The sequence below is a fragment of the Gouania willdenowi genome, chromosome 9 (assembly GCF_900634775.1).
Source record: "Gouania willdenowi chromosome 9, fGouWil2.1, whole genome shotgun sequence".
Classification (NCBI taxonomy): Eukaryota; Metazoa; Chordata; class Actinopteri; order Blenniiformes; family Gobiesocidae; genus Gouania; species Gouania willdenowi.
In genome coordinates, this window is record NC_041052.1 from 40,566,778 (window position 1) to 40,579,384 (window position 12,607).

The 12,607-nt window shown below is 38.2% G+C and overlaps 1 protein-coding gene across 1 annotated transcript in view; it reads left to right on the top strand.

Moving 5' to 3' along the window:
• Positions 1 to 9,870: 9,870 nt before the first annotated feature.
• The window catches only part of LOC114469226 (PDZ and LIM domain protein 5-like), a 58,882-nt gene continuing 56,145 nt past the window's right edge, over positions 9,871 to 12,607 (top strand). Inside the window, exons 1-2 of the mRNA XM_028456501.1 lie at positions 9,871 to 10,010; positions 11,190 to 11,390. Of these exons, the coding sequence (XP_028312302.1) occupies positions 11,292 to 11,390 (99 nt within the window). The 5' untranslated portion in view covers positions 9,871 to 10,010; positions 11,190 to 11,291. The remainder of the gene's footprint in view (positions 10,011 to 11,189; positions 11,391 to 12,607) is intronic.

Genomic DNA, 12,607 nt, shown 5'->3' on the forward strand with positions numbered 1-12,607 from the left:
GCATTAAATGCCATTTAAAAGGATAGATTATAGTGGGCGGAGCTTGGGTGTGAGGGAGCATGTGTGTTTGGCTGCAGGCTGTTAAGCCGTGGTCATTAAGCATGTGGCGAGGTGAGCATATGGCCACTGGAACAAAAGACTGGCAGAGTGACTCTATTGTTAGTCTTTGATATTATGATCCTTTGTTCTCTCTGGTAAAGATTGTGGCCAAAGGCAATGTTTGGCAAGACAATCGATTGGTCACATTTCTCATATAGTTCAGTATAAACTGATGTTTCAATATATTAGATTTTGTTACATGGGAAACAATCTGTGACACAATATCTCTCTTGATAATACAATATATCTATTATTTATATCCATCCACACTATCTGAGACCAAGGTTGTGTTTGAAATCACATTAACGCACTATGCACCAGTGGTTCTCAAACTTTTTAGGCTCAAGTACCCCCTAATATCCTACATATTACATACGACATTTTGCTCAGAATTCTGTGAAAAAACAACTATAAAGCATAATGTTGGAATGAATATAAATAAGTGGAATCAAACAGTTTAGTTTGTCCTGAATAGATTTATTTCTAAAGTTTTTATTATTTCTGGTCATCTTCCTCCTGATGCGGAACCAGGACTGACTCTTGTATTTTCAATTCGTGTTCTAATCGACATCATTTCTATGATCATTTTGTTTGTTTTTTGTTGTTGTTTGTCTTTTTTTTTGTGTTTTTGTTGTCATTTTTGTGTGTTATTTTAATTATTCTGTGTGTGTGTGTGTGTGTGTTTCTTATGTCGTTTTGTACGTTTCTCAGTTATTTTTATGTATTTTGTCATGATCTTGTGTATTTTTACTCTTATTTAGTACGTGTTTTTGTTGTCATTTTGTGAGTTGCTGGTAATATTCAGGGTGATTATCATTTTAAACTGTAAAAATAAACATAAAACCCCATATTTTTAATGCTTTCCTTTGCTAATTTTCCACATTCTCTCTCAATTTCCCCCTCCTATACTGCCATTGCGTACCCCCATTTGAGGAACACTGCTATACAGTACACACTCATTGAGTTTATACTGTCTATTAGGATGATGAGCGTTTCACTGAACTATACTTCTAAGTTCCCCAAGATGCATTTGGAACCTACAGCTTTAAAAACCTTGTTCACACTGAGGCTAAATATCTCTGTTGATTCTCCACCTTTACTTTGAAAGTTCTGACGTGTTCATTTTATCCATAAAACTCACGTAGACACATTCCAGATACAGATTTTCAGAGACTATGCATTGTGCTACTGACTAAACTTCCTGTTAACTTCAAAATAAGAGCCCTATTTACAAACGAGTTTAAAAAAAAAAAAAAAAAAACCAAGGGAAGACAAGGAGATGCTTTTATTTTGAAAAGGGGATGTTTGACTTTTAGCTTGAAGCTGGTCCCAGGACCATTTTACTTTCCGCTCGCAATGCATCATGGGACGGTTGAGTATGAGTACTTAAAAAATGTCCCCATATAGTATACGTCCTGGTATTTTTCATGTAATCTTTTTATACTATATAATGTGAACGCACTACATACTTATTTTGATGTCAGATTTTCTTCTTCTTCTTGGTTATTGGCGCATGTTGCAATTAACTTGAATAAGTGCAGATCGCCACTTACTGTACATGTTTGATTTTATTACTTTGAGTGTGCTCAAAAACAAGCTAGCCTACCGATGGTAATAGATATTCCAACATTATACTTAGTATGAGTTGTACGTTAGTATGCCATTTCGAACACAGCCTGAAACCAGAATCCACCAAGACGAGACCTAGACTTTTGGGAGTCGAGACCAAGCCCATATCAATAAATGTTTAAAATCCTGACAAGGTTTAACATTCAAAAGCATTCTCTATAATAATAATAATAATAATTAAAGCCGCGAGCGGCGTCATAGGTTCCGATGAAGCGGCCGGGGGCGGTAACCCACGGTCACGTATACCACTGTTTTGGGAATTGGCCTGAGCAAATTTGGTGTAAATTGGTGTAAAAACAACTGAGATATTGCATTTACCAAGAAATGGCGAAAGATTTTCCTGTCATGATAGGCCCCTCCCACTTTTCACAGCCTGCTCTATTTGCCATAGCAATGTGCTTCCATCTAATAAGATTCATCCTACAGTTTTTTGAAGTCAACACAACATGTCGTCTTGCCGCTAGAGCTGCTGGCGTAGGACGGCCCAAGAAGCGGCGCCCTCTGAGAGCGCAAGGCATTGTGGGTGTTTTTGGTTATCGTTTGTTGTTTGGGGCTATACGGTCATCATGTGTATCAAATATGAAGCACTTTGAACTTTGCATTCTGGAGTTGTAAGCGTTTTCGTATAACGGCGTAGTTATGGCGAGGGATTTTCGTGTGTGGTTATAGGCCCCTCCCACTGGCCATGATGGGTAATTTGGTCATCGAGCGTTGTTCATGGATGGACAATCATCGTGTGTATCAAATATGAAGCAGTTTGAACTTTGCATTGAAGCGTTATAAGCATTTTCCTATTATAGCGTGCTGATGGCGAAGGATTTTCCCGTGTCATTATAGGCCCCTCCCACTGATCACAGCCTGTTTTTTCTTCCATAGCAATTTGCTCCCCTCTGTGTAGGTTCATCCTACAGTGTTTTGAAGTCAACACGACATATCGTCTGTCCGCTACAGCTGCTCGTGTAGGATGACCACAGAAGCGGCGCCCTCTGAGAACGCAAGGCATTGTGGGTAAATTGGTTCTCGAGTTTTGTTTATGGCTGTACGGTCATCATGTGTATCAAATATGAAGCAGTTTGAACTTAGCATTGAAGCGTTCTAAGCGTTTTCTTATTACAGCGTGCTGATGGCGAGGGATTTTGCTGTGTCATTATAGGCCCCTCCCACTGGCCATGATGGGTAATTTGGTCATCGAGCGTTGTTCATGGATGGACAATCATATTGTGTATCAAATATGAAGCAGTTTGAACTTTGCACTCTAGAGTTATAAGCGTTTTCGTATAACGGCGTAGTTATGGCGAGGGATTTTCTTGTGTCATTATAGGCCCCTCCCACTGGCCATGATGGATTATTTGGTCATCGAGCGTTGTTTATGGATGGACAATCATCGTGTGTATCAAATATGAAGCAGTTTGAACTTTGCATTGAAGCGTTATAAGCATTTTCCTATTATAGCGTGCTGATGGCGAAGGATTCTCCCGTGTCATTTTAGGCCCCTCCCACTTATCACAGCCTGTTTTTTCTTCCATAGCAATTTGCTCCCCTCTATGTAGGTTCATCCTACAGTGTTTTGAAGTCAACATGACATATCGTCTGTCCGCTACAGCTGCTCGTGTAGGACGACCACAGAAGCGGCGCCCTCTGAGAACGCAAGGCATTATGGGTAAATTGGTTTTCGAGTTTTGTTTATGGCTGTACGGTCATCATGTGTATCAAATATGAAGCAGTTTGAACTTTGCATTCTAGAGTTATAAGCTTTTTCCTAGAACGGCGTCCTGTAAATGCTAACCGTGTACATGACCTTAAATGACACCGGTCGAAAACACAAGGCATGATGGGAAATGTTTCAAAACAGACATGACCAAGCTTGGGCACATGTCCTTTGTGTGAAATTTGAAGCTGATCGAAGTTTGTGTGTCAGAGTTATGGAGATTTGGAATTTTTTGCGTGCTAACAAAAATTAGCATTGCATTTTTGTGGCGGCGCCACGACCAAACCGTGACAGATACGAAAATTCTTTCGATAACTTTTCATCTTCAATGGGTCCTATGTGGTGTTGCCAAGTTTTAAGCGAATCGGATGAATCCCCTCAGACTAGATAGCGCAGATGCGTTTCGAGGGCGAAACGCCATTTTTGACCTTTGACCCAAGATGGCTGACTTCCTGTTTGGTTTTGGGCGGGGTCACAATGTAACTTTTTGCTCATTCTGGGGCGAAGACTACATGTGGCGATTTTCGTGCAAATCGGTCAGACCTGGCGGTCGTGTGGTTCCATCGTTTGTTTTGGCGGCGAAAACGCACGCTACGCGTGCGTATTCTGTCCGTTTTTTTTCACGCCACCAAATTATCAAATTTTTCGCCAGGCTTGAGGTGCGTGCAAATTTCGGTGAGTTTTCGGGCATTTTTAGGGGGTCGAATTAGCGATCAAAGGCGGGCGGGGTATAATAATAATAATAATAGGAAATAAAAGCGAAAACAATAGGTTCCTCTGTCCCATTCTGGGACATCGGAACCTAATAAACAATTAACAGACAAAAACTCTCAAATTTGTTTTTATTAAATTCTTGCAACAACAAGAAATCCAAGTTGTATATATCTTAAAATCACAAATAAATTCAGAATAATCTGAAAATATTTCGGTATTTGCAGATGTCACATCAGAAGCAGAACAATCAGTGAGGTAACGGTAAATGTTTTAAGTCAAATTACAACATTAGTTAATTAGCAACAGTTCCAAGAGTGCTTCTCCTCATTATCATATTAATGATAATCCTGAATCCTGCCAATCCCAGTCTGAGACAAGACCAAGATCTTCAAAATGGTGTGTGGACACCAAGTCTGTGTCCGAATAGACTCTTGTCACGGCAAATTTGCGGTTGACCTCATTTGGAGACATGATTTATGCTCTGGTTGAATGATGGAGTCCAGTCGAAGCATGATGGTTTTATAAAAAAAGATTTATTATAAAATCAAATTAAAAAAAAGGAGTGCAAAGAAGCTTCCATCCTGTAAGAATGAAAGGCGGCCCCCAACAAGGATGGTCAAAAGGCTCCTGGCAGAGCAAAAAGCAAGACCCACTAACAGTTTCACAGCTTAAGCTTTTATACAGATAACAGAAAAAGTTCCACCCTGAAATGATTCCTTACCCCTTTAGCACCAAAAGAATATCTGTAATATTACGTGAATATCTGTAAAAGTCACGTTTTTTCTATTAACCCTGTCTGCTAACATAGCATCTCTTCTTCACTGCACTTAGCTGCATGCCAACCGACCACTGGGTTACCAGCGCCCTCTGCTGGTTCAAACAAATATCTGAAGCAAATGCAGTCCAGACTGTTTTTTTTTTAAAGGTCCAATTGTTAAGGCACAAAATACATTTTCAGTTGCACTTTTAAAAAGAAAAATAACTATTATGCAGTTTTGTATTGTTTACTATAGAACCATAATTTAAATGAATAGGCTTCTTCATTTTTATTATTCCTTTATTTATTTCATTCAAGATTTATTTTTAAATTTGCATTGTTTTGAATAGTTTTTAACAATGAAAAATAAAAGGAAAATAGTACAGTATTTTCTAGTTTTTTTTCCCCCCAAAAAATAAAGGAAATTTTTTCAGTCATTTAAGTACAGTCCCATTTTGTAAAATGAATCGTGAGAGAATCGTATCGTGAATCGAATCGTATCGGGAGTTGAGTGAATCGTTACATCCCTAATTAAAACATGACAAATTGTACACAAGAACACACATTTGATGATATGATAATGAATATAATAATTGCCATAACACCCTCTTATCTCCTTTCCTATCCACCGTTCTTTAACCCCTGGAAGTGTTTAAGTGGCGGCCATGATAAAAGAGCGTTTGAATTGTCTGGCCGCTGTAGGATTATTACGTCATCTAGTGGAAGTGCGTCTGATCGTCAAAACAAACGTGATCACCTTTTCATAACTCCTCTCCTAACACCTTCCCTTAACTCCGTGACGTCTTCCACGGGGTTATAGAAAAGTGGATAGGAAAGGAGATAAGAGGGACTATTCAGATGCAGACCAAGTCTTGGGTATTACAACAGTCAGGTTCTGTTTGCTTTTAGTTGTCTTTAGCGCTTGTTGTCCTCTTTTTGTTTTTCTGACTCTCTGTTTGTTCTGTTTTCAGTTCTCGTTCCATGTGTTAACTCTTGTCTTTGTGTTTCCAGGTATTCCTGCTCATGGCTCCTCCTCCCAGTGATGTCATTGTGTTTGGGTTGTGAGTGACTAGCTCCCTCGTGTTTTCCACCCAGGTGTGATCAATTCCCAATCAGGCCTCCTGCATTATTTAGCTCAGTGTTTGGACAATGAATGATGGCTGTTGATGTTCTAATCCCTGGTTTCCTCGTGCCTCCTTGTTTCTATTTACATTTTTGGTTTTTTTTTTGTCATTCAACGTTGACTTTTATATGAAGTTCTTTCTCGCTGTGCTTGGGTCATCCTCAACTCCAAGGTATGACAGCAACACTATTTCAGGGTGTTGAATGGAAGTTACATTTTAAAAGTCAAAGATTGAAATCATAATAAAAAATATTATGAAAAATAATTTAGCCCATAAGAACAAATGAGATGGCTTAAAGAAAAAGAAAAAAACGTTAGGAATATGACTATTATGCAGTGCTGTTGTGCAAAAAGTATTTCTGCAGTAGGTTGTTTCCAACGCAACATGTACTTAAATATGAAACATGACTGTGTATTAAAAATACAATGTACTGAAAAGACATTTAGCGTTTACCCAATTCTTAAGGCCCAACGGGACACGACTAGTACGTGGGTATATGTGTGAAAGCAAGGCTCTGACCCTGAAAAAGAGTTGTTTGACTCTACAACCTACCATGATTAGTAACAGGTCCAACCCTAACGCTCCAGTGTGAAAACCAAAGTTACCAGTTACACTCAAATGTCCCATCTTCATGTTATGTCAATGAGTACACATCTAGCACTGATGTGAAGACAAACTGCTGTTATGACAAGATAATCCAACAGTAGGTCAGTGTTTTATTTGTATGACATTTATATCGATATCTGTAACTATGCAAAGCCATTATTGATCTTTGGTCTAAAAAGAGCCTGGAAAACAATCACTGCAAAATAAGAACATTTTCCCTGCCTTGTGGACATGAATAATGAAGCAGCTGATAAATAATCAATGTACAGTGTGGCTTCGTCTTTGGCACTAAACGACTTAGAGAGGCGGTGTCAAACTCATTTTAGTTCAGGGATCAAATACAGACCAGTTTGAGCTCAGTTTTTAGGTTGAAAAAGAGCAAATTCAACATTAATGTGCTGAAGTTTGCACTTTTCCATATTAATGATAATGTATATGAGTCCAGCTTTTATTTTCACTTCGATTTCCCTGATTTTGGGGAAATTTTGTGGAATAATTTGAGGAAGATTTGCCAGATTTTGTAAAAATTGAGTTCTTTCAACAATTTGAGATTAAAAATGATTGCAAATATTGTGTCAGTGTTTTTATGTCATTCTTAACTTTGTGTTTGTTTAGTCGACAGTGATTCCCTTTTGTCCTATTTTTGTTGTGGGTATTCCCCATGATTTCACAAAGAAGTAAAAACTCTTCTGTGCATCTGTTTACGAGACTCAACATCCCACAATGCAATGAGGGTGGATATAAAAACAATTTTGATCTTTTTTGAGTAAATTGTTGATTAATTGATCTAAGAGGCCGATACAATGATTATAACTAATAAAAAAATTATCAGGGGAGCAGCTTGAAATTTCTTGTTTGTCAAGGTTTAAAATGAAAGAGGGAAAAAAAACATTAAATATTAGAGTATAAATGTAAGAATGCAGGTGAATGATAGGCTTGTCACTGTACGACCTTGATGGTTGCACTATTTGTGGTTTTGATGTTGATCTGGAGTTTTGCTGCATTTGAAATTGCATACTCACCCAAACGTACTACTCACCCTAACGTACTGCTCACCCAAACGTACTGCTCACCCAAACGTACTGCTCACCCTAACGTACTACTCATCCAAACGTACTGCTCATCCAAACGTACTGCTCACCCAAACGTACTGCTCACCCAAACGTACTGCTCACCCAAACGTACTACTCACCCTAACGTACTACTCATCCAAACGTACTGCTCATCCAAACGTACTGCTCACCCAAACGTACTGCTCACCTTAACGTACTGGCTCACGCTAACGTACTACTCACGCTAACGTACTGGCTCACCCTAACGTACTGGCTCACCCTAACGTACTGGCTCACCCTAACGTACTGGCTCACCCTAACGTACTGGCTCACCCTAACGTACTGGCTCACCCTGACGTACTGCTCACCCTGACGTACTGCTCACCCTGACGTACTGCTCACCCTGACGTACTGGCTCACGCTGACGTACCGCTCACGCGGACGTACCGCTCACGCGGACGTACCGCTCACGCGGACGTACCGCTCACCCTAAAGTACCGCTCACGCGGACGTACCGCTCACGCGGACGTACCGCTCACGCGGACGTACCGCTAACGTACCGCTCACCCTAAAGTACCGCTCACGCTGACGTACCGCAGACGTACCGCTCCCGCAGACGTACCGCTCCCGCAGACGTACCGCTCCCGCAGACGTACCGCTCCCGCAGACGTACCGCTCCCGCAGACGTACCGCTCCCCCTAACGTACCGCTCACCCTAACGTACCGCTCACCCTAACGTACTACTCATAATAAGTGTGACTTCTAAATAAGTATGTAGTGCGTTCACTTTAGATAGTATGGAAAGATAGTATGTGAGAAATACCAGGATGTATACTATCTGGGGACATTTTTTAAGTATGCACGGTGGGCACACTAGTCATACTCAACCGTCCCATGATGCATTGCAAGCAGAATGTAAAATGGTCCTGGGACCGGCTTCAAGCTAAAAATCAAACTTCCCCTTTTCAAATAAAAGCATCTCTTTTTGTTTTAACTGTTTTGTAAATAAGGCTCTTATTTTGAAGTTCACAGGAAGTTTAGTCAGTAGCACGATCTCTGAAATGTGTCTACGTGAGTTTTTTGGATCAAATGAGCACATGTTGATATTCTACTTGGTCACTTTCTCACTTCAAATGTTTTCAGAACTTTCAAAGTAAAGGTGGAAAATCAACAGAGATATTTAGCCTCAGTGTGAACAAGGTTTTTAACGCTGTTGGTTCCAAATCCATCTTGGGAAACTTGGAAATATACTTCAGTGGGAACACTTTATTATCATTATTAGCGTTAGCATGTTAGCAGTGACCTGTGGGACGTATAGGTAGGCCTTGATCTGTTGATGACTGGTTTCACTTTAAATCAGGGTTTTTCAACCTTGAGGTTGCCTGAAATGTCTAGTAATAATAATAATAATTAAAAAAATTATATTTTAAATTATGTTTTAAAACTTGGTGGTGCCTATCTCCAGCTCTCATTGTATGTTAGGTGGGGTACACCCTGGACAGGGCACCAGTCAATTTAATTAAATTATTTTTTACATTGTATTTTTATTCATTCATTTTGCACAATTTAAAAAAAAACAACCTTTTTTTCCCATATGAAAACCCCACACACAATCTCAAATAATAGTATTTTTCATTTTCATATTCTGAAATACAAATCTATTTAAGATAAAATGCAGATTAAAAATACCTGAGCTGGTGCATATTGTTACTTTGTGCACTAATACTCATGTTTACTCTGCATTTGTAAAACAAACACGATCAGAAAAACTAAGTTTAGAGTAAAAACAGTCTCTGGGGTCACCAGGAATAGTGATATAAACAAGAAAAAGTTCTAGAACCTCTGCTTTAAATGTTAAATGACGCCGTCGGCTGCAATGAGCCCATGTTCCCAAAATATCTGAAAGATAAACCCCCCCCCCCCCCCCATATATCTCTCCCTACCCGCCCCCCCCCCCCCCGCTATTTTCCATAATCCCCAACCATCACCCCTCTATCCATCACAGCCCCCCCCGTGTTAGCCCCTCCCCTCCATATTATCTCCTTCATTCCCCCCCCCTTTTATACTCCACCCACAGATTGTTTCTCCTCCTCTTTCTCTCCTCCCACATAACCTCTGCAGTCTTCCTGCCCCCCCCCCCCCCCCCCCCCCCCCACACACACACACACACACACACCCGTCATTAACTGGTATATAAGAGCATTGCATCTTTCTCTGCCTCTCTCACACACACACTGTGTGTTTACTAGACCAAAGGAAATACACTAAACCGTCCTGACAAAAAAGGCTTTTTATTCTTCTGTGGAAATCCAGTTCAGAAGGTACAATTTATATCAATACTTTTATAAGTATGTGCTTGATATGCTGAGTTTTATGAAGGGAGCTCACGCACAGTATTTGTGTTTAGTTATAATCTAGTCAGATTATGTATTCATATCATGCTATCATGTAGTCAAATATATTTTCTACTAATGTTCTCCTGCTTCTATATATTACCTGCACCAATACTTCCTTAAACATTTGTTTAATCTCATTATTTTCTAATATATATTGTTACTTTTTTAACAACTCTCCAGTCTATTCTCTATTTTATTTGTATCACAATTAAAATATACATTATGCATTTTTATAATCATGTGTTTTGTATGGAAGTCAGTTGACGCCACTAATAAAGAATAAAAAACATCACCACCGAAGGTCATACTTATGTGTTGAAACTCATAATTATGAAAAATAAAGTCATAATTATGTGATAGAAAGTCATATTGTGAGAAAGCACGTTACATTTATGAGAAATAAAGTCATAAATTTGCGATAGAAAGTCATATTGTGAAAAAGCAAGTTACATTTATGAGAAATAAAGTCATAATTATGAAAAAAAAGTCATAATTATCATTAGAAAGAGTCATAATAATGAGAATGAAGTTATAATTATGAGACAAAAAGTCCTGGTTATGAGATAAAATGTCATGAGATAGAAAGTCATAGTTATGAGAATGAAAGTCTATTATAAGATAGTCATTTATGAGAAATAAAGTCCTAATTATGAGATAAAAAGTCATTTATAAGAATGAAATTCATAATTATGAGAATGAAGGTCATTACAGTATTATGAGAGTCATCATTGAGATACAAACTGTTACCATTCTTAATTACACTACTAATCAATACTAATTAATTCAAAACATATTTTATCTGTTTATTCAGTTTTGAGAATTAAAAACATGGTTCATAGTTTAGAAAATAGTGGAAGTTCATAAATACATCTTTATTGCCAAATTAGTCACATTTTTGCATGTTTCATTGCCAATTTATATAAAAAAAATGATTTTCTCAATTATGATGTATTTTCTCATAATTATTACTTTTTCCTCATCAGTATGACTTCAATAACTCATAATTATGACTTTCCATGGTGATTTTTTTGTATTTTTTTCAGTGGCTGAAACAGGCTTTTATAGTTTTGTCCGACTTGTTTAATCTCAATAATCATTCCTCAGATCTCCAAACAACATTTGACCAGGAGCCTCTTCTTCCTCATCTTCATCATCATTATCATCTTGAAGCTTTTTACCGTTTCATCAGGAATCATCAGAGAAATCATGAGCAGCAACTACAGTGTGACACTCTTAAGCCCCGCCCCCTGGGGCTTTAGGCTGCAAGGGGGGAAGGACTTCAACATGCCCCTCACCATCTCCAGGGTAAGACTCAAACACTGATGCTGTAGATGTATGTAATATGTATAACTCGATTTTATAATAGACTATAGTCAGGCACTGCACTAGCTCCTCCCCCTCAGGTCCAGGGACCTCCAGCATCTGGGAACCATATCTTTGGGGGTCTGTGAAGTTTAGCATTAAATCTGGATGAGACAACAATGGGGAAAAAAACCCCCAAAAAAACAAAAAAAGTTAAAATGTACTGCTGCACAGATCCTTTAGATCAGTAAAATATAAATAAACATTTCCATGCAGTGATTGGAATGTTGAGTTATGGTGAGGTTGCAATATTATCTTTTTATCATCAGCTTAAAAATATGTTACCTGTCTTTTTACTTTTTTTTTTGGTTGCAAAACATTTTAAATTTGCATATTTTTTACCTGGAAAATATTTAAAGTATAGCTATTTGACTTTAAGGCTATAGAAACTCGTAACCAGTAAAACCTCTCGTTTCTTTTAAATATGATTTATTTTTTTTTTTTAAATAAATATTGTTACTTTTCAATAACTTTCTGCTCCTCTTTGATTTTTTTTTAATCTATCCTTTTTTTCTGATCCCATTTAAAATAAACATTTATGCATTTTTATAATGTATTTTTTCCAACTTGGGGCTCTGTAAATTTTAGGGTTAAATATCAGACAACTGTGTTACCAACATTTTTACTTTATTTATTTATTACTATATTTTCAAATTGCTGATTTTTTTTTTTCCCTTGTAAAATATTTAAAGTAGCTTTTTGACTTTGAACAGTAAAACCTCTTAGATTTACACTGAACACTAACAAAAAATAAATGTACTTAAGTATTGTACTTATGGTGTATTTTCAAGTATATGTACTTTACTTGAGTATTATTTTTGGGGGTTACTTCTTACTTTCACTGCAGTACATTTAAAAGACAAATATTGTATTTTTACTTCACTACATTTATATAGTTTCCATGACAGTGGGCGGTGGCTGTGCTGAAGGCTAGGTAATGCTAGCAGCTATGATGTACATGCACGCACATCAGCCGTATGTGTGAGAGTGCCAGGATGTACATGCTGAACACACACAGAGCCGTTTAGAGAAAGTTGCGACTTTTGTATTGCAATGTTTTTTGTAGCACTTCCGGGTCCGTTCTTTTTCTCTCAACAACCTGTGATGGATTGTGTGCATGCGTGTGAGAGAGAGCCCACGGAGGAGATGGAGGTAGCGAC